Source organism: Halichoeres trimaculatus, unplaced genomic scaffold, assembly GCF_033239565.1.
Source record: "Halichoeres trimaculatus isolate MK-OKI-2021-1 unplaced genomic scaffold, fHalTri1.1 fHalTri1_scaffold_11, whole genome shotgun sequence".
NCBI classification, from domain to species: Eukaryota; Metazoa; Chordata; class Actinopteri; order Labriformes; family Labridae; genus Halichoeres; species Halichoeres trimaculatus.
Genome location: NW_027437189.1, coordinates 10,170,834 through 10,192,518, shown reverse-complemented (window position 1 = coordinate 10,192,518; position 21,685 = coordinate 10,170,834). Strand labels below are relative to the sequence as shown.

Here is a 21,685-nt window from a genome sequence, read left to right as displayed (position 1 = left end):
AATCACATTTGTTTGTAATGTTTAACTAAATATCAGTGTGGTTGTGATTATGCATGAGCACCAACACAACCTTGAGCGTGAAATTGGCATAAATTACACAGTTTTTGTGATGTGCCAACTGATCGACCCAAAAAACAGTCTAGGTCAACAAAGTTTCTTTCACAATCAGTCCTAAATGGACATGTGCCAGCCACAATCCCATCATAGTAAGAATTTCCCAGTGTCTGGATGGAGACTTATTTTGGTTGATGAATTAATATCTATCTGGATGTTGTCATGTGTGAACTTTCTGACACCAGCTGCCGTAGCCGTGCATTGTGCTCTGAGATAACACAACAGTGAGATTTATTTTATGATGACCAAAGTCCTCAGTAGGACTGATCTGTGAAGCGAACATTGTTGTGTTTGTGTTAAAGAGAGCCCGGGCTTCAACAACACCTCTGACCTGGCTTATCTAACCAGAGATAATCCATGCTGCAAAGAAATGATATTCATTAGTTCTGAAGAGCTGACAGGATGAAGACACAGCCGACCAGCCTTCGAGTGAGGTTACCAGTGTTTATATTTGTTCTGGAGGTAATTATCGTTGCCTTGTATGCTGCTTTTGTTACCTATGATGAGCATGCAGACGCCAGATTTCAGAGCAACAGGACCAACCCCATGGACAATGCATTGTACAGGGACTACCCTGTTTTTGCTGACGTTCAGGTCATGATATTTCTTGGTTTTGGCTGCTTGCTGGCTTTTTTTCGCCTGTATGGCTTTGGAGGAATGGTTTTTAACTTCCTGACTGCTACGTTTGCCATTCAGTGGGCCATTTTGGTGCAGGGCTACTTCCAATTCAGTCATGACGGTAAAATTCACCTTGGAGTGATCAACTTGATAAATGCAGAATTTGCCTGCGCTGTGGTGCTGATATCTTTTGGGGCAGTTCTTGGTAAGACTAGTCCGCTCCAGCTGCTGGTCATGGCTCTGCTAGAGGTGCCTGTGTTTGCAATCACGGAGTGGGCTGTGCTCAAATATCTGAAGATCAATGATGCAGGGGGGTCTATTCTCATTCATCTCTTTGCTTGTTATTTTGGCCTTGGAGTCACTTTTGTTCTGCACAGACCTTCTCTTAATGAAGGCCATGTGAAGGAGAACACCAGCTACCAATCGGACATTCTGGCCCTGATGGGGACCTTATTCCTCTGGGTGTTCTGGCCTTCCTTTAACTCGGCACTGACCCTTAAAGGAGACGACCAGCACAGAGCCATCCTGCACACCTTCATCGGCCTCAGTGCTTCCACGCTCACCGCCTTCGCCCTCTCTGCTATGTTGAACAAAAATGGTAAGCTCACCATGGCTGATATTCAGAATGTGACCCTGGCGGGAGGCGTGACCGTGGGAGCATCTGTTGATATGATGATATCACCTGCAGCTGCGTACGCTCTAGGAATGATGGGCTGCACTGCTTGCATGCTGGGATACAAATACCTGACCCCTTTCCTGGCAAAGCGCTTTAGGATCCAGGACCAGTGTGGAATACATAATCTACATGGACTAACAGGACTAATATCCTGTGCTGCAGGAATATGTGCTATACTGATGGCTAGTGAGGATGCTTATGGACCCAGTTTTTATGAGATCTTTGCCCACAGAGCACCAGTGGAAGGAGACCCAAAGCTGCAAGAGCTCCAAATGCTGATCCCTGGTTTAAAGCCAGGTTTGGGCAGGACTGCTCGAGAACAGGCCCTCTTCCAGGTTGCAGCAGTGTTCTCTACAATAGCAGCATCTGCACTCGGAGGGGTCCTCACAGGCTTCATTTTGAAGCTGCCTTCCCTCAGACCTCCATCTGATGAGATGTGTTTTGATGATGAGTTGTATTTTGAAGTCCCTCCTGACTATGATTCACCCCTGAGACTCAAAAACACAGTTAAAACAGAAGATTCATCTGCCTGACTGCAACTAAAAAGCGTGACTTAAATGTTTGTTTCAATAAAACTGTTAATAAGATGATGTTGTGATCAGTAATTACAATAAAAAACAGCCTGTACTAGGGATGTCCCGATCCAATCATGTGATCAGAATCGGGGCTGATCAGGGCATTTTTTAATGATCGCAGATTGGGGGAGAGGGAATCGGAAAAAGCCTGGGGCCTTAGTTCTTGTTTTTAATTAAAATGTGTATAATAGCACATTATCATTCATTTTAGAATAGAATTTAATTTGTCATTATAACAAGTATAACAAAATTGCAAACAAGAAATTGCAACCTTATTGTCACACACATACAAGGTAATCTTGTGGTGCACCACTGAGAAGCTTTTTTTCTATTTTGTTGATCCAATGCTGCACTAAGTGGAGAAAAAAGATATATCCATGTTGGCTAGAATGATACCTTCATTTAAATCACATAAAAAAAACTCGGGAGTTTGTTTTCCTTTTCTTTTTTCTTAATGCATTGCTGAAAGATCGGATCGGGAAATATCGGGATCAGCAGATACTCAAAATAAAAAAAATTGGAATCAGATCGGGAGCACAAAAAACATGATCAGGACATCCCTAACCTGTACAATACCAAAATACGACAAGATAGACAAGACAGTGACCACATGTCCCAGGATTATCAAATGCAGCCGATCATCCAGTAACAACACTCAAACATATTGTGACACCCTTTGCATTTATATTTTATAAATTACACTTTTTTCCATGTAAGAAATAAGAGGTTTGTCTTGTTTTGTGCATGAGCTTGTAAATAAAACAGAAAAGCAAACACCTCCCTAAAATTCTTTTTTATTATTATTATTCAATAACAAATCAACTAATGTAATTACAGATAAACTAAGGAAGCACATTCCAACCAGCAAAGACAGGGGAAAAAAACTCTTCTGTTTTTGTTTTTTTTTCATTATTGTTGGAAATGAGCTTCCACAATTAACAGACAGATAACTTAAAGTTTTACACACTATTTATTGATTTGGTTTTTATAATGTTTTACAGTGTTGTTCCATCTAAAATATTATTATTATTATCTATTTAATAAAGATTGTTTTTGTTTGTTCGTTTAGATAGCAATGTAAAAATAATTCCTCAAGATATGGATAATTCAAAATGGAGAGTGTGATCACATTGATAATACAATCTAAAAAGTATCCTCATTTTGTAAAGGAGTTGTGTAACTTCACCTCCCCGGTCTAAACATTTGTAACAAGGCCAAGTGTTTTTCGGAGTGGAGGTGAACTCAAAGCAGGGTGGTGTTAATACTCTTTAACTCCAGTAGGTGGCGGTCAGCTGAGTAAAAACACTGCCGCGCCATTTAACCTCAAAGAACAAAAAATAGACGAGGAAGAAAAAGGCGAGCATTTTGTTACTAGGCCACGGACCGTAACAGAAAAGAAGGTTACATAACATCGAAAATACTGATCCATTTGAACTCACCCCGTGAACTGCCGCGAGGAGAACGTCGAGGCATATTTCTACGACAGCACATTTCCGTGATTTTGTGACTTTGGAACATCCTTTCGTCTGTAAAAAGGGGTAACGTCAGTGTTTGCTAAAGAGGCTAGCTCGCTGTTAGCTGTTGGCCATATTGGTTCTCCGCTGTGACTTAGCGCTTGTTTTTCAGACGTTTTGAGGCCTGTAGTAAACAGTTTAAAGTGGGTTGATTGAACGCTGTTCATTTCTGTTTTAACTTACAGCAACAATTCTATGTGTATTTGTAGAATAGCCTAACAGGATAGCAAACTATTTGTATGTATTTTAAATCAGCCAGCGGACGCATCCGTTGAACCGACGCAGACAGTCTCGATGTGGCTAGTTAGCTTTAGCTACATGTTCACTTCTCAACGTGTTTTTTAACACATCCTGTTATTTATATGGCGGTTAAAATATAATGAACGAAATTTTACGAGATTCATTTGATCTAATCGATATGATATGCACAGTTTTGCCGGAATTGTATCAGCTGAAGATAACTATTTGAAATTTTACACGTGAAACGTATTTCACGTTAACAAAAGTTGTAAGCAACTCAATACTTTGTCGTAGTCGCCAGCATTGACTCTTTACATATTAATTGTCAACAAAGTCTTCTTTTGTTGTTATGACAAGAGGATTTTACTTTTTTTGATGATGCTTATAACAATTACGTTAATTTTGGAATAACCTACAGTGAATAAATGCAGAGTATCAAAGCGGATATTGTATGTGTTGACCGTTTGCATCGGAAAATTATTAAAACAGGAAGTTTAAAAGCCTGTCGAAGTTTAATCTGTATGTGTTTATACATTCCCTCTGTCACAGGATCATCATGGCTGATGATTTTGACGTTGAGGCCATGCTGGAGGCGCCATACAGAAAGGTGGGTTGCAGACAACAGAGATATGAGGCCTGTTTCACTGTTATGATTTTCTCTTTGAGTCCTTTATATTTGCTTATGTGTCAAAGTTTTCTTGAATGTTGTGTGGTGTGATTGAGTTTTTAAAACGCAATACAGAATTATAAATAAATCCACATCTATCTCTCTTTATAGACTTCCCTAATGATATCTCACCTCTACTCCCATGAATTCATCTTTGATTCCACTGTGAACTGTGAAAAAAAGGAAGGTAGTTATTGTGCATATACTGATGTACTGTGGTTCACCTTAGGACTAAAAGAGATTCAACTTAGAACATCCAATCCGAATTCGGTTGCAAAAAGGTGAATGCCAGTGGTTAAGAAGTCCATCCTGACCTATCCAGCAAAGGAGGCAGTATTCAGATTTACACTGTACATGCTAATGTTAGGTTAGAGTGTTTGATCACTCAATCATGATTTATGGCAAAATATGTATCTCACAGCTTTTGTAAGGAATACAGCACACTGTCACCTCCACAGAATCCAACTTACACTTATTCTTAATTTGCTCAATTTGATTTAGATGTTGAAATCTAATAAGTAATTGGAAACATGCTTTCTAAGTTTGACTGAATCAGATTAACTTTTCTGGCCTTAGTTACTTTTAATCAACCAAAAGTTGCAGTTTAAGGGTTAGTATGCTTGGAAAAGTAAGACATCCAGCTGTAAAGTTTACTTTTTAACACATAATTATGCCATGATTTTAACATGATTAAAATATCTTTAATTTCCTTTTTTTATGTAAATATGAATACTGCCTCTTTGCATCAGTCAGTTGTAATGTGAGGAAGCATCTTGAATCTTGCATGCTACGTAATATCACATAGTATTTTATTACAGTAATGTCTGTAAAAAAGATTTCTATTCAGCAACATTGTATAATACAGTGAGTAACTTTTCATTAGTTTATTCCTCAAGTAAATTATTGAAAATATATCCAATAATATGAAACCAAGGCTAATAGCAGTGTAATACGTGGCTGAAGTAATTGATTTCTTTATTTTGATATATTTTTTTATTTTATTTATTTATTTTCATGGGCGTCAATATTACTAAGAAGTGTGAATCCCTGTTTGCTTCAGGGCAAGATGTGTGACAGAGGTGGCATCGAGCTCTTACAGTCCAAGAACGAAAATGGGTGAAGATCACTGGACTGACACCAACCACACAGGATCTCTTTTAGTGGCCGACACATGATTAGGCACAAATAGTGGCATGGGTACGGCCTGTTAGAAGGGGAATGATGGAGAGGATCTGACTTCTGTGAAAGCTTCCTGATCTCTGCTAATGCTGGACATTCTCCCTTAACTTTGCTTTGTTTCATTAAGTACTGAGCAGACTTGTTTAAAAAAAAGAAAAGATAAGGAAGGGGAAGGGAAGCTATTGGGGTGGTGGAAGGACACAGTCCAGACATGACAATAGGAAGTTTGAAGTATTATTATTAATTGAATATATTCTGCATTTTCTCTTGTCCCACCCCACCCCCTTTACCTTGACGACTTGCAATGTCTCATCTACGTCCTCATGATGTTCTTCTATGAACCTTGCTTAGGATGAGATCAAGTCCTCTCATGCAAACGGACATGACGACTCAAGCAAGAAGTAAGTTGTTGACATTCACGGCACATAAGCTTCATATCTTCAAAGTTCTACAGAACTAACAAAAAGTGTTGTTTTGACCTTTCAGGAAAAGGAGGAGCCGCAGTAGGAGCCGGAGCCCTGGCTCTAGGAAGAAAAGAAGTAGAAGCAGGGACAAAAAGAAGAGCAAGAAGAGGAGCAAGAGCAGAGAGAAGAAGCGAAGCCGCAGCAGAGAGCGCCATCGCAGTCGCTCAAGAAGCAAGGAGCGTTCTGGGCGATACAGAGCGCGCAAGAGCCCCATGTGAGTCCCTCCAAATCACATCAGCAGGCTGTTGTTGAGTACTGTTGAAAACAGTTGTCCTCCAAATGTTTCTACATTGCTTACATTATCTTATCTTAGTTCACTTTCACTGTGGAAGACTCCCACATATCCATGATGGTGAGCCAGTGTACACGGTAGCAGTATTCTTTTTAGAAACGTCAGCCATGATTTACACTGTTACATTGTGTTTTCTCCATGTGACGTTAGAATGTCTCTTTACAGAGTCTCCATGGTGGCAACCTGCTGAATTTGTGATCATTTGACTGAAAACGCTTGCACTCAAGTAACATTTTGTTGAAGTACTATAGTATATCATAACACTGACCACATTATCAGATATAGGTGGATTACACACAAAGGATTAGGTTGGCTTTTTTCACAATTAGCAAATAAGTGAATGATCCAGACACCCAATAGATGAGCACAAAAAAATTCTTAGGACATGCTCCCTTTTAAGTTCAGTGTACAAGTGGATTTCCCCCACCAGAACAACAGTAAATTTAATCTCGTCTTTTTCATTTCAGCCGAAAACGCTCCAAAAGTCGAAGCCCTCCTTTCAAAAAAGAAAAGAGTCCCATTAGGTAAGAAAACATACTACTGGAAGTTGTGATTTTCTTATTTGATTGTAGCACATCTTATTCATGTCCACCTATCCAACAAGTTTTCCTTTTTTTGTATCAAGGAAGCTTTAAAACTTGTTTCATGATTTTCTCACTTTTTTCAGGCAACCCATCGACAATCTAACACCAGAGGAGAGAGATGCCCGCACAGTTTTCTGTATGCAGCTTGCTGCCAGAATCCGAGCCCGGGACCTGGAAGACTTCTTCTCAGCTGTTGGAAAAGTCAGTTTGAATGCCACAGTCCTGTTTAAACAAGCAAAGGTCTGCATTCAGAAATCATCTTTAATAACATTGTTTCTTCTCATAGGTGAGAGACGTACGGATGATTTCTGACAGGAACTCCCGGAGGTCAAAGGGCATTGCATACATAGAGTTTGTGGAGGCCTCTTCAGTGCCGCTGGCAATTGGTTTAACTGGACAGAGGCTTTTAGGAGTGCCCATCATCGTCCAGGCTTCACAGGTCATGGTAACTTCATCTAAGTATAACCTTCTACTGGACTATTTTCTACCCGATGTGACCACGCACAGAAATAGACAGCTGCCATGCTGCAGCAGCAGAGGACTGTCAGTGACCCAAACACTGACCAGCGGAGTCTTCAGCTCCAAACCAGTTGAAATATTAGAAAGAATCAAACCAGAAACTTCTGGAATGCACTGCACTGTGCAAAGTGTTAACAAAAGCAGGTCACATTGGGCTGGGACACATTTATTCATTTTGAACATGTATGCCGAATTAATTTAACTACCTTTCTATGTTGAATGTTTTTACAGGCAGAGAAAAACAGAGCAGCTGCTGCTGCTAATAATCTACAGAAGGGTAGCTCAGGCCCAATGCGCCTGTATGTTGGCTCACTGCACTTCAACATCACTGAAGAAATGCTCCGAGGGATCTTTGAACCTTTTGGAAAGGTCAGTGAAAAGTTTCACAGGAAAATTATTTCTTATTGTTAAAACAGTGATGGCAGTTCAGTTTCTTTTCTGTTTCACAGATTGAAGGAATCCAGCTGATGATGGACAGCGAGACTGGACGGTCCAAAGGATATGGCTTTATATCGGTAACCACAGAACACACAATTCACAGGTTCTGCTTGAATTGTAAAAAAAGAGTCTAGTCTGATCTTTTGCCTTTTAAAGTTTGCAGACGCAGAATGTGCAAAGAAGGCTTTGGAGCAGCTGAACGGCTTTGAGCTGGCAGGGCGTCCGATGAAGGTGGGACATGTGACAGAGCGCTCAGACTCATCAACAGCAAGCTCATTCCTGGACAACGATGAGCTGGAGAGGACAGGCATCGACCTCGGCACAACGGGACGCCTGCAGCTCATGGCTCGTCTTGCAGAAGGTTTGTGAGACCTGCATGTGTGTTTCTGTAGACAGTTTAAGAGCACAAACAAGTAGAATAAGGTGGATTTTTCTGAATATTATTTAAAAGTGTAATTTAGATAAGACTAACCCTTTGCCAAAGCAGATTACTTTGAGACTGATTTCACTGCTTGGCAGTACGGCACAGCATGTCTCTGTCACAGTTTTGAACCCTTGTGTTCTCAGTTTCAGTCTGTCCAGTATCAAAAATAAGTTTTATTTATTTATTTTTCTAGAAAACCTAAAAACCACTTCTCTAATTATATTTCTGGTTGTTTTTCACAGGAACTGGTCTGAAGATTCCTCCTGCAGCTCAGCAGGCTCTCCAGATGACTGGCTCCATGCCCTTTGGAAACATCGCTGCTCCACCAGGTATGTGTTAAGAAGATGATGGACAACATTTGGTGTTTGTTTACTCATTTTGAAAATTTAGTGAGTCATTGTTTATCTGTTTTTCAGCTGTTCCAACTCCGGCTCCAAGCCAAGCCTTGAACCTCCCATCACAGCCACTGGCCACACACTGCCTTCAGCTGTCCAATCTTTTCAACCCACAATCGTAAGCACATACTGCCTGGGACAGAATCCCATTTTCAGAGTGATAAGTCCCAATTTTTAAAATCGGAGTTGCATATCAACAGAGATTATAAAACTTTTGGAGATACTCTCACAGAGCACTTTCCTTAAAAATGAACAGGGGTTTTATACCTTATTGTTTGTTCTTCAGGGAAAATGATCCCACCTGGGCCATTGAGATCCAGGATGATGTCATTGAGGAGTGCAACAAACATGGAGGAATTGTTCACATTTATGTTGATAAAAATTCTGCTCAAGTAAGTAAAGCTCATTTCCAAAAAGAGTATGCAAGATGACAACATAACAGTTTTAACAAGGCCTTAGCTTAAAATATGTTTTTTCATTTGCTCTCTGTTCTTAAAAGGGCAATGTGTATGTGAAGTGTCCCTCAATACCAGCAGCAATGGCAACTGTAAATGCTCTTCATGGACGCTGGTTTGCAGGTACTCTAATCTTTCATCTTTACGACACATCATTCAACCCTTGTCATGTTTTTCCAAGTTTCATTTTTGTTTTTTTCTCCTCCAGGTAAAATGATAACAGCTGCCTACGTTCCCTTACCGACCTACCACAACCTCTTCCCTGATTCAGTCACAGCAAAGCAGCTACTCATGCCAGCTCGCCGATAGTCCAATACAATCTCATGAAAGTCAGTGTAAATACTTTTGTTTGCATTCATTGAACTGTCACTGAAACAGGCGCATTGAAATTAGTTGGCTGTGTGTAATAAAAGCTGCCTCACACTCATGTGTTCACCATTGAAAATAGGCATTTTTCTTTTGGGTTGCTTTTCAGATTTTTGTGGGTTTGTGTTGTAAATCTACCACTGAGAGGTAATCTGCAGGTATCTATTGGTCTGTATGTTTTTAAATATTACTGTCTTATCTGCTTGTTTGAAGTCAACAATTTTAGATTCAAAATAAATTGCAAATACAGAAATGTGTTGGGTTAATAGGCCTTAAATGCCAAAAGTATATAAATGTCAACAATAATCCTTTGTAACTTTTTACAGCCATAATTTCATTTTTTGTATGAAGGCTCCCAATAAACTTTGGCAAATTTGACATGTCAGTTTGTTTTCTCAACCAGGTGGATTTTTTTTGACTCTTTTTGTTTCAAGTATAAATGAACGCCTCTTATTACATAATTTTCAATTTCAGCAAATTTATTACAAATAAAACAGGATTTGCCTCTCAATTCCTGAAGATGAGAGAAAATTAGTTTACGACAAAAGAGCCAGGTTCATTTTTCCTCACAACATTGAACTTCGAATAGTAGGAAAGATACATTTTTGGTCTGGCAGGCGTTTCCTTTCTGCCACCAGCTTCTGTAAGGTAATCCCCAGTAATGATGTGAAATAAAACATCCACGCTCTGACTACAAGGTAGAACAGACATTCAAGTGGAAAGCAACCTTGATGAAGAAAAGTGAAAGAGTTGTATTGGAAAAACAGGGTAGAGCATAAGTACTTCAGTGTTAAATCTGCAGTTCCTTTTTCAGGGGTCTTAAAAAGTATTAAAAGTTAATAAATCCATTTTGGGAAAATTACGACCCTTAAAAAGTGTTAAGAAGTCATAATTGTGGTTTTATGAGGTATTAAGTTTCATAGGTATTCAAGCTTTGACCCAAAAATATCCATGAATATTTATTTTCCTCCTTGCAAGTGTCCCCTGATTGGGACGTTAAACATTCAGCCGATAAAGTTCTATAATAGAATAGAATAGAGTAGAAAAGAATAGAGTTACTTTATTGATCCCAAACTGGAAAAATGTTGTGTTAACAGCAGAAATCAATGGAGTCAGTAGAAAAATACAAAAATAAGAAAGAATTAAATAAAAAAAAAAAAATACAAAAAGACTCTAGTTATAATAAAATACAACAATAAGGATTTTGAGCGGTATTAACACCAGCTATAAATTAATGTCATTTCTAGTTTCATAAAGAGAAATTAGTTACAACATTAAGCACATCACACAATCTCCAGCACATGTCTTAAATTTTAAAAATGATTAAATAATTTCTCTTTTTAAAAATGTAAACTACAACTGTTAAAAAGTGGATGCCAACAACAAATGAAAGTTGCGATAAAGTCTTAAAACTTTTTTAAAGGTTTTTGAAAAAGTCTTAAAAAGGTATTGAAATCAACCTCAGGATGTTAGCATATACCCTGTTTTTGCTCCTGAAATCTAATGCACCACTGAGGAGATAGTCTTGTATAAAAAAAAAATAAAAACAGTCAAGCTGGAGTCACATTTCCTGCCAGTGAAGAACAAGTCTCATAGCACAACTTTCATTTCAAGTGTCCATTTAACCACTTCCTGCTGCAATGACACTCCATACTTAAAAGGGCTCTTTCTTCAACATTCAACTATTGCTACAGTTAGTCGAAATAGTGTTCAGTATCTTGCGGGTATGTGGCTTAACTAAACATAAACTTAACTTACATTAACACTGAATTAAAAGTGTAACTATTGATGCCTGTTGGCTGTTTTAGTAACCATACATGCAGCTTGAAGAGACAGTGAAAACGCAGTACATAGTATGCACGGCTAGTCCTAAAAGGTGTCTCACAGGTGTTTGTTCATTTCTATAAGATGATTTAAGTCCGTATAAATTATTTATTGTCTTATTATTCCACTTTCCAAAAACCAATCAAGCAAACGAGAAACACATCAACCAGAAAATACTCCTACAGTTGTTTAATGAAGGCAGTTACAAAAGCAGTCAGTGTGTCATACCATTCTGTATTCATTTCAAAATATTTATAAAATCTCAGCTTTGAGATTCTCTTCGGGGCTGGTTTCAGAGTGCTGCTCATTAGTTGTTCATAGTGGCAGATGGAAAACACCAAACACTCAGGCTAGTACACAAACTATCAGTGAAAGGGAAGCCCATCGTGACTCAGTGCATCACAGAGGTACAAAGAGGACACGCTCAAAACCCCTGATTAGCAATTTGTTTTCCTGTTTGTCTGAAGGTGTTCGACTGTGTGGGCTTTGAACACTTCACAAACGAGTCAACACAGGTTTGATGCAGATACTGTAAACTTTATCTTTAAACAAAACAGATTAGAACAAAACACTTTGAACTTCACATTTCTTTTTTCCTGTCACTTTGATCCACCTACAAAATTTTTCTTTTCTTTTTCAATTTTTTTAACCAATTTTTTCATTTTTCTCCTTTAAATCCTTTAGAAAGTCATCGATATCTGAGGAGACAGAAAAAAATCCACAGTTACGACTTCAGTAACCTCAAACTCAGCACTATCAGAAACAAAGCTCTTTGAAACATGGCACATTTTGATGCTCACTAGGTTGCAAGAAAAATGCAACTTTCAGCCACTTTCCCCACAACTGAAGACCACTAAAACAGAAAATTTGCAGCAACCTTGAAGTGACAATCTTTTCATCTTGATTTAAGTTGCTATACAGGGTGGATGCTGACCTGAAAAGGCTCTTCACTTCTTAGGAGAGCCAGTCTTCACTTGGTGCGCCTGCAGGACAGCAATTGCCTCGTCCACCTGATCAAGCAGACAGAAGAAAAACAAGTATAAGACTGTATCTCCAGTCCCTGGGTGCCTGATTCTCTGGATAAAGGCTAAAAAATGTCCCATCAAAGGGGCCCAGAGGGGTTTGGCCACGCTTTTCGAAGCACTAAATGAATGTGAAAAAAGAAAACAAAGCTAAAGTGCTTGGGATTTTTGAGATGTTGTTTAAAAGCAGTTTATCAAATCAGTTTGTCTTCACAAAATACATCTTAAAAACATGGAAAAAACATTCTGTAAAAACAGGTCTCTGTTTCTTTTAGTGACTAAAACTAGAGAACGGTGGTTTCTCAGCCACATGCAGAGTTTCAGCCTTCATCATTAATTGTGTAATGGTAACACTGAAAGAAAGGTAAATATATTTCAGTGCCTTAGCGTGCAGAGACTCGGGTGTCTCCAGCATGTGCAACAGCTCCGAGTTGTCGATCTCCAGCAGCATCCCGGTGATTTTTCCAGCCAGGTTTGGGTGCAGAGCATGGATTAGTGGGTACAAACGCTCCCCTTCAGGTTCACAGCAGAGACAAAACTTAATGTACTAATTGCTTTGATCAGAAAGAGGAGGGGGTTAAAATGAAGGGGCGCCACATACCCAGAAGCTGTTTCTGATCCATGAGTGGAGCGGCGGCCAGCAGTGAGGCCGTGAGCGGCTCTTGACCTTGAAAATGGACCTGAGGCTCCATCACAGGAGCAGAAACAACCTGAAGACCGTGCAGAGAAAGTCAACAGCAGAATTTAACAGATTTTTTTTTTCTCTAATTTATCATGATTGTAACCTTGTTACTGAAAAGACCAGGCATTATTTTTATACATATAATTTGTAGAGAATAGACTGTGTAACCTGTAGTCTTGTTATGGGTGCAGGAATAACAACCTGCTGTACGTTTCTCACTCCAGACGAGTACTTGTACTGGCTGCTTCTGGTCCCACCAGGCACATCAGTACGCCCTCCAACAGTCTGAGTACCGATGTTATCTGAGCAGACACACTGCATGCATCAAACACTGAGGATCCAGGTACATTTCTGCTGAGTGTTGTCATTGTTCACATCATACTTGTCTTTTGTGAGGAGCTCACAACACGGGGAGCCTGAGTGGAGGCCTGTCTAACAGTGGCGATTGGGGTTGATCCCCGGCGGTGAACAGGACTGCCGATGTACTGAGGCGGGTAGGGGCCTGAAGACAGGAGAGACAACACTGAATACTACCACACACCCATGTCTGAAGAAACGAAGCATCTACTCACCCTGTGCTCTGGGTGGCTGTCCAGTCCACCGAGGGGCCTGTCTCATGTTGCTGACAGCATTGTGGTTGTAGAAGGAGCGAGTAGGAGGCTGAAAGTTAAGAAAGTCAAGAAATATCAATAAACGTTCATCATTTGAGATTCCCTTTCTTCAAACACTCTCAATCATACCTGTGGTACGGTCACATAGTATCCACTCTGGTGGTACGAGTCAATGATGGGACTTGTCATGGTTCTCAAACTGGCGAGTCTCTGCATGTATTTATTGGTCAGGATGGCCTTCCGCTCCTCCCTCCTCTGAGCCAGAGCCACGTACAGCGGCTTGGTGGTGACAATCCTCCCGTTCATTTCAGTGACGGCTTTAGTGGCTTCCTCAGGTGAGGAGAAGCAGACAAAGCCAAAACCTTTGCTCTGAGGGCCGTCAGTCATGACCTTCAGTGGGATATCGAAATCAGAAATGTATCATTCAAGGATTTTTACTTTTCCATCTTCTACAACTTGTGTAAAAGCATTAGTACTAAAAGTAGTTGCTGGACAATGGCTGTTGGAGCTGTGTCTTGAGGTGCCCTCTCCTGGTTGGAACTTGGCCTTTTTTCCTCCTTATGCACTTTGCGTGTTTGTTAATGTTACAGGGTATATACTAAAATCCTGAGGTTGATTTCAATACCTTTTTAAGAATTTTTCAAAAACCTTTCAAAAAGTTTTAAGACTTTATCGCAACTTTCAGTTGTTGTTGGCATCCATGTTTTAACAGTAGTAGTTTACATTTTTAAAGATATGTGCCGGAGATAGTGTGATTTGCTTTAATGTTGTATTTAATTTCTCTTTATGAAACTAGAAATGACATTAATTTATAGCTGGTGTTTATACCGCTCACAATCCTTATTGTTGTATTTTATTGTAACTAGAGTCTTTATGTATTTTTTTTATTTTATTCTTTTATTTTTTTGTATTTTTCTACTGACTCCATCGATTTCTGCTGTTAACAACATTTATCCAGTTTGGGATCAATAAAGTAACTCTATTCTTTTCCATTCTATTCTATTTTAGAACTTTATCGGCTGAATATTTAACGTCCCAATCAGGGGACAGTTGCAAGTTTTTGGGGGTTTTTTTTATTTTTTTTATGACATTTATTCAGTGCACTATTTTCCTAACTTAAATTGTGTATATATTTTGTATTTACTCTGTGCAGAGTTCTTTATTTAATATTGTAATAATTATTATTCTTTTTCTACTACTTAAACTCTATTTTTCTATTCTTGTAATTCTATCCACGTTTGTACTGAGCGAGTGCAGTTTAAACCGGAGTCAAGTTCCTTGTATTCTTGAAAATACTTGGCCAATAAAGATGATTCTGATTCTGATTCAAGGAGGAAAATAAATATTCATGGATATTTTTTGGGTCAAAGCTTGAATACCTATGAAACTTAATACCTCATAAAATCACAATTAAGACTTTTAATACTTTTTAAGGCCCTTAATTTTCCCAAAATTGATTTATCAATTTTTAATACTTTTTAAGACCCCACGGACACCCTGTGTTAAAGAAGAAGGGCTGTGAAAGATAGACTAGTCTAGGCCACCAGGGGTCACACCATGATCCTGTTGGTGTAACTACTTGTAGTTCAGCATTTAAAAACACAGGCTCAGGTTGTCATCCAGGATTTACCTAACCACAGGTATGCACGTTTTAAAAACTTCACTAAAGCTGTCACACAGGTGCATTCTTAACGTCTTCAATCATCACAAACCTTAGCACTAGTGATGGTGCCATACGGGGCAAACTCTTTACGCAGCCTCTCATCGTCGATGCCGTCATCCAAGTTCTTTACATACAGATTCACACCCTGGAATTATAAACGATAATTGTCATGCTCTCAATCTGTTTTGTAGAATCTAAATGTGCACATTTTAAAGTGACTGTGTTATACAGTTGTTTACATACTGCTTGATAGCCTCTAGGTTCCCTTAAACACACAATAAAACCCCACAATCTCTAACCTGGTGTATCTGATTATGTGTCAATCTGAAAAGAAGAAAACTTAAAGAATTGTCTTGATGAATTTACATTGGAATTTTTTTTTTAAATAATCAACTGTGTTAAAAAGTGTTCCTCTTTCAGTGTTTACGTTCAAGGATTTTTCGTGATTCCTTGACCCAGGCTGCAGATCACCTGTTATAAATGATTATTTTCCTGCTCATCACTTACCAAATGTCCAGACATAATGAGGACATTAAACCTGTATGTTAGCAGCTAAAATATATGCAGAAAATACTGGACATCATGTTGCAGATGAAATAAAAGGTCTGATCTTTGGTTCTTGTGAGCAAGTACATGTCTGAAGGCAAAAATGAAATTTCACTGAAAAGCTTCAGCTTCTTTCTTCTCTTCTCCATCAGATGACACTGATCACATTAATCCTTAAAATGAGATTCTTAATCTCAGTTTTACTCTGAGGCAAAAAGATGTAATGTATGAAGTTTGGATTCTTTTTCTGTACCCATAGTTTTTATACACACTGCATGTTGAAATGAAAAAGAAACTGTTAAGAATCTTGTGGAGAAGCACCTGGTAGCGCTGAATGCGGTCCTGTTTGATCTGGTCAAATTTTCGCTTGAGCTCTCCCTGGCGCTCCAAACGCTTCTGAGCCCGACCAGCGTAGATTAATTTTCCATTCATCTCCTTTCCGTTCATCTCCTCCACTGCCTGAAGAAACAAGAGGGGCATCAGTTTGCGATCGCTACAGGACGACAACATTTAATGGACTTAACTTCATACTAGGGCTGCACGATTATCGCAATCGCAATGTCAGCACAAGCAAGTCTGTAGACTCATCATGACACAACTTTTTTTATTAAATCGCAAGCACAATATTGTCCACCTAATCGCAAATCGCACCTTTTTCCCAAATCGTGCAGCACTACTTCATACAGACACCTCTTGTTGCTTTGTTGTAGAAGGATCTATCAGGGTATATGCTAAGGTACAGTGTCATAATTAGCAGCTATTGGTGAGATATACTTGGTAAATAAGTTTAAATTCACTTTAATACAAAAATAACTTTGTTTTTACTTTCTTAGAATAAGCTTTTAATTCCTACTTGAGGGTCATATCTCTATTCATAGATGCTGATTGTTTGATAGCAAAGAGCTGACAAACAGCGGGTCATGCTTCACTGCAGCCTCTCGTTCTTGAAGGTCAACATCACCTCAAAGAGACGGGATGATTGGTCAAGGATTTAAATCTAGAATCTGAGCACAAGATATGGCTCGTACTAACACACACACAGAAACTCTAAGTGCTATAAAAGATAAGTGTTTGTTTTGTAGTTTTGTTTTGGGGTTTTTTTTCAGCACATGGACTTTCAAGTGCACAAATGTGCTGTCTTGACAGTTTTTTGTGTGTCCTACCTACCTGGGAAAATAACGCTCCTATGAGGACTAAACAGCTACACAACAAAGCAGCATGCCACAAATCTAAATCCAGATACTTTAATCTTTCAAGACTTTGTAACTCAAGCCTTGCTGTAACTTCAGATCTGGAAATTAGAATCCAGACCCTGATGATTGTGTGTAATCTGTGTTACACTCACTGATGCTTTGTTGTTTTTTTGACAGTTAAATGAAGCCAAAATAAAGCCAACATGGAAGTAGAATAACTACAAACTGTTGAAACTCCACCCTTAATGCCAACAGAAATAACTGTCTCTGTTGGCAGGTATCCAAACCTGAGTGAACAATGAAACATGTCACACACTCTACCTTCTGAGCATCCTCATGGTTTGCATAGTTCACAAAGCCAAAGCCCCGTGAACGTCCCCTTTCGTCCCTCATCACACGCACACTGAGAGTCTTCCCTGAGAGATAAACACGAATCAGTCTGTGACTGTCTGATATGCAAAAGAAAAATAAAGCAAATGAGATAAAATTCAAAGAGTTCCTGAAATGAGAAAGGCATGCTTAAATACCAAATGCAGAAAAGACTTCCTTGAGTTTCTCATCAGAGTAGTCTTCACCAAAGTTTTTGACGTAAACATTGGTGAACTTCATCGCTTTGGTGCCGAACTCCAACTCTCTTTCCTTGCGGGACTTGAAGTGGCCGACAAAACTACGAACAAAATCCAACCCATCATCAAGAATGATGAAAAAAGAAGTTAGAAACTTGATCGTGAAAATGTATTTGGTCTAAGCAAATTGCATCAAACAACACTTCACATTTATTCATAAGGCAACGTCAACACATAGAACAATAAACATAAACACTGAGCTGGGAGATAAGCTGATTCAATGTGTTAATTTGGTCCATGTTCCAAGTAAGATTACTCAGTCTTTCGGCTGAAAGTGGCACCAATTTTAAGATCTGCTATACTTAACAGCAAGTAAAATACAAACATGGGAACATATGCCAGTAAAGCTAGCAGAAAGTGTTTTCTCTGGGTGCTTCAGATGTGCATTCTTTCACCACTTTCAGCTGTAGTTTGGAGCAGCAGCGCAAGTCAAGTTAAAGTCTGTCACTGAGCAATAGATGGTCTTCAACAGAAGTGTTTACAGTTTTGTCTCTCTGAAATCTCAAGTTTTACATCAGTCCTTATAACCCAGCTCAACAAAAGAAATGAAGAAATAACAGAGACACTTTTAAGATGCATTTCAGTAAATCATTTCTTGAAACAGAAATTAAAATCTTAGACTTTTTTTAAATTCTGCCTCAATCGAGTATGAAAGCCTGAACTCTTTGAACATGTTTCCTAAAGTTACATAACACAAAAAAGGTCAATGGGCCTCATTCACTAAAAAATGTATAGAAATGTTCTTACTCTGTGCATAAAATAAGTGATTTTATAAAATCACTGTGATTCATGGCACGTGCATTCAGTAAATTTTGTTCCGACCACCTTGTGTTTACGAGTATGTCAGAACTATTCTAAAGTAACAGACACGTCTTTTAAAATTTGACATTTTAATATGTACATTGTCATATTTTTACTGGTAAACAAAGTATTTCATATGAGATTCAATATTCTATACAAGCATAGTAAAGGTGAAAAACCACCAGTTTCATGGTTATTTGATACTTGTAGTCAATTCATAGATTTTATTATTGAATTCTATTAAAATACTTTTTCTTTTACTAGAAGTAGTTTAAATATGTTGTGCATTCAGTTAAGAATACATATTTACCTTTTCTGAAAAAGCTGGTTGTCATCATTTGAGTATAAACATGGTCTGAGAAAGTTCTATTTTTATTTGCAGAGAATTAAAGAATTAATTTAAGTAAGAACATATTGATGAATCCCAGATTTGTGCTTCAAACTTTCATTTGCACAATTTAAGCACATATTTGTATGTACGCACTGTTAGTGAATGAGGCCCAATGACCCTAGACACAGATGCTGCCTACTCACTGACCTAATCAGGTTCAACTGACACTTTTTCCCCAGGAAACGGGCCTTTTGGTTGACAGTGCCAGAATCCAAATGAAAATGTTTCTTACGACTGAGCAACATAAAAAAAAACATGAAATAGTCATCTGCACATACTTTGTGGCTTCTTAAACATTCAATAACAGTGTTTCTAGTAAAATTAATTAGCATATATTGTCCTACTCTTTGCCTCCACTTACTATGAAATCCTACCAGGCTCTCTCTGTAAAATATTTAATTCACTCACACTTTCCTGTCATTCAGCAGCATCCCATTCATGGTGTTGATGGCTCGTTTTGCGGCCTCGTGGGTCTCAAAGTGAACAAAGCCGTAGCCTTTGGATCCTTTTTCATCACAAACGACCTGCAAAGAAAAGTACATTCTCTACAATCAACTAACTTCCACATAAGTCATAGGCTGCATGTTAACATGGGGTGTTGCAAACTTAGAGTGTATTTAAAAGTTTTAAATGGTAAAACATCAAAGAAAACTGATTAAAGCCAAATACAAGGCAGCCCTGGTCTGCCTCACACTGTACTGTGTTTTAATAATTACCACCTTGACACTTACCTTGCAGGACAAGATATTGCCAAAAGCTGAGAAGGTGTCATACAGCGCTTTGTTGTCAATGGACTCATCCATGTTCTTGATGAAGATGTTTCCCACACCAGACTTCCTGAGCCCCGGGTCACGCTGTGACCACATTATCCGAATAGGCCGGCCTTTGATGACGTCATAGTTCATCGTGTCAAGAGCGCACTCAGCTTGAAAAATTATACAGAAAACAAACACTGTGAACTTTTTTAAATCCAAGACATTACAAGTGTCATCATACTTTAGATTTAAATTAACAATTCATTCTTTGCTTTAATACTGTCAAGTAAATTCAGCTTCCTATGACAATCGCAATGCCAAGTGTGATGACCATGAACATCGGACTTGATAAATTCCATTGAGCAAATTATTCTGACCTTGACAGTCTTTACTGTTTAATACCAGTCAACCTTTTTACAATCTGAGAACACAATTCAAAACATATTTTCAGCAGTAGTGTTTGATTTCCAGATGTAAAGGGGTTATGTCCTCCACATTAAATTTAAATTAGTGTTGAAAATCTGCAATGGAAGACAATCCACTATTCGGTGGCTGTTCCAATGCTTCGTTGCATATTTAATGTTGTGAAAGGTGAATGTAAGTATCAATGGAAACCATTTTCCAGAGTTAATGTGATGAATCATCTCAGGACCATTTGGGGGTTGTTTGAGTTGGGTGGATCAAGGCTAAATAAACACTCTACCATCTGCTGGTTGTTGGAAGTTGATGTAGGCATATCCCAGGGATCTGCGAGTGATGATGTCACGGCACACACGAATTGACATGATAGGTCCAGCAGGTGAGAATTTCTGGTAGAGCATGGCCTCTGTAACATCAGGGTGAAGATCCCCAACATACAAGGAGGCAAGTGGATAGGCTGGTCCGCTGCTGTTCATCTTGGGTAGGCTGGTTGAATATAAAAGGGTAGTGACTGATCAGGACTTGTTTTATCCCAGTGTGTTAAGACAGAAGATGAAAAAAAAATGAAATTCAACCTATGATTTGATCGATGCATTCCTATCGAGCCAAAGAATGTATAGTTATTATAAAACTGTGAGTGGTACATAACTTTGTTTTTTATTATTCGTGAAATTCTTCTGCTGGTTTAGTTTTTTTAAACCATGATAGTTACTAGAACAAGTCATCTTAAATTTGTAAAATCACTCACAAGCAATAATGTTCAGTTGAATATTTGGATTGAAAATCATTTGTGTGATTGCATTTTTATGATTAACAAGGTTTTATTATCCTGATGCTGGCTAAATCTACCATACAATCAAGTTCAGACTTAAAAAACACTGACTAGTGACGATGAACTATAGCTTCGAGAAGCTAACTTAAGTTAGCCACATGACTTAATAACTTAGATAGAGCATGCTACATGTGACGCTTCAAAATCATTTCCAAATGTACGGAATAAAACAGCTTAAAACGCTTTACTTACAGTTTTTTGCTTATTAGTTACTTTGTAGAAAGTGTTAACTGTGATTGTCGGTGAAGCAGGTCGAGGGCGCCTCAGTTTCATGAGCGGGAGCTTGTTTTCATTTAATTAAGACCGTGGAACACCTGCACGAGAAGTACGCGCAATGCTAATAGGACGGCGATTTAACCCGTCTGACGCTCCGCGATAAAAACTAGTTCTCACGAATCGTACTTTCCTCGCCCTCTAGGGTGAATACGGCCCACTTCCAGTAGTTCTAGCTGATTGAAGATATTGAATACATTCTACATGCTTAATCAATATTATACCCTTTGAACAAAATGAAGACATATTTTGTCTGTTATCTTAAACGAAACTTTATTTCACTGAATGGTCTTTGACACTTTCCTATTTCTTACATGTATAGTGAAACTAGAATGGTTTTAAGATACATAAACACAAAGCTAGAATTACATCAACCATTGTTTTATCTCCATTTTTCTGTCATTGCTTTTTAGAGCTATTCTAAAATTTTCACAACCACGTGTGTGCACTGGGTAATAGACTGTTACAGAAGCAAATTTTAGCCATAAGACTTGTCAGTAAAAACAAAGCAAGTAGATACCTGATA

General features: G+C 38.6%; 3 protein-coding genes across 5 annotated transcripts; 2 read left to right on the top strand and 1 right to left on the bottom strand.

The window, feature by feature from the left end:
• The first annotated feature begins 448 nt into the window (after window positions 1–448).
• Window positions 449–1,941, top strand: rh50 (Rh50-like protein). Its single transcript, XM_074680548.1, has one exon. It carries the CDS (start codon window positions 517–519, stop codon window positions 1,939–1,941), a length of 1,425 nt encoding a protein of 474 aa, XP_074536649.1. The 5' UTR covers window positions 449–516.
• A 1,365-nt stretch (window positions 1,942–3,306) lies between these two features.
• Window positions 3,307–9,898, top strand: rbm39b (RNA binding motif protein 39b). 2 transcript variants are annotated; one of them, XM_074680669.1, is made up of 15 exons: window positions 3,307–3,521; window positions 4,287–4,344; window positions 5,935–5,984; window positions 6,070–6,261; window positions 6,807–6,863; window positions 7,007–7,124; window positions 7,210–7,362; window positions 7,674–7,811; window positions 7,892–7,957; window positions 8,037–8,241; window positions 8,547–8,633; window positions 8,721–8,817; window positions 8,986–9,091; window positions 9,199–9,277; window positions 9,363–9,898. In XM_074680669.1, the coding sequence occupies exons 2-15, from the start codon at window positions 4,294–4,296 to the stop codon at window positions 9,461–9,463; spliced, it is 1,500 nt and encodes a 499-aa protein (XP_074536770.1). In that variant the 5' UTR covers window positions 3,307–3,521; window positions 4,287–4,293; the 3' UTR covers window positions 9,464–9,898. The 2 variants fall into 2 exon arrangements, with proteins under 2 accessions (XP_074536770.1, XP_074536769.1); XM_074680668.1 differs by having other exon boundaries at window positions 7,210–7,368.
• A 1,969-nt stretch (window positions 9,899–11,867) lies between these two features.
• On the bottom strand, window positions 11,868–21,263 carry pabpc1l (poly(A) binding protein, cytoplasmic 1-like). Of its 2 annotated transcripts, none has more exons than XM_074681874.1 (16): window positions 21,079–21,263; window positions 20,338–20,540; window positions 19,611–19,804; window positions 19,288–19,403; window positions 17,589–17,728; window positions 17,383–17,477; window positions 16,190–16,327; window positions 15,372–15,467; window positions 13,789–14,049; window positions 13,621–13,708; window positions 13,431–13,550; window positions 13,217–13,350; window positions 12,968–13,076; window positions 12,749–12,879; window positions 12,279–12,354; window positions 11,868–12,042 (listed from the first exon to the last, which is right to left on the bottom strand). In XM_074681874.1, the coding sequence occupies exons 2-15, from the start codon at window positions 20,528–20,530 to the stop codon at window positions 12,292–12,294; spliced, it is 1,878 nt and encodes a 625-aa protein (XP_074537975.1). In that variant the 5' UTR covers window positions 20,531–20,540; window positions 21,079–21,263; the 3' UTR covers window positions 11,868–12,042; window positions 12,279–12,291. The 2 variants fall into 2 exon arrangements, with proteins under 2 accessions (XP_074537975.1, XP_074537976.1); XM_074681875.1 differs by having other exon boundaries at window positions 13,250–13,350.
• Window positions 21,264–21,685: the final 422 nt, after the last annotated feature.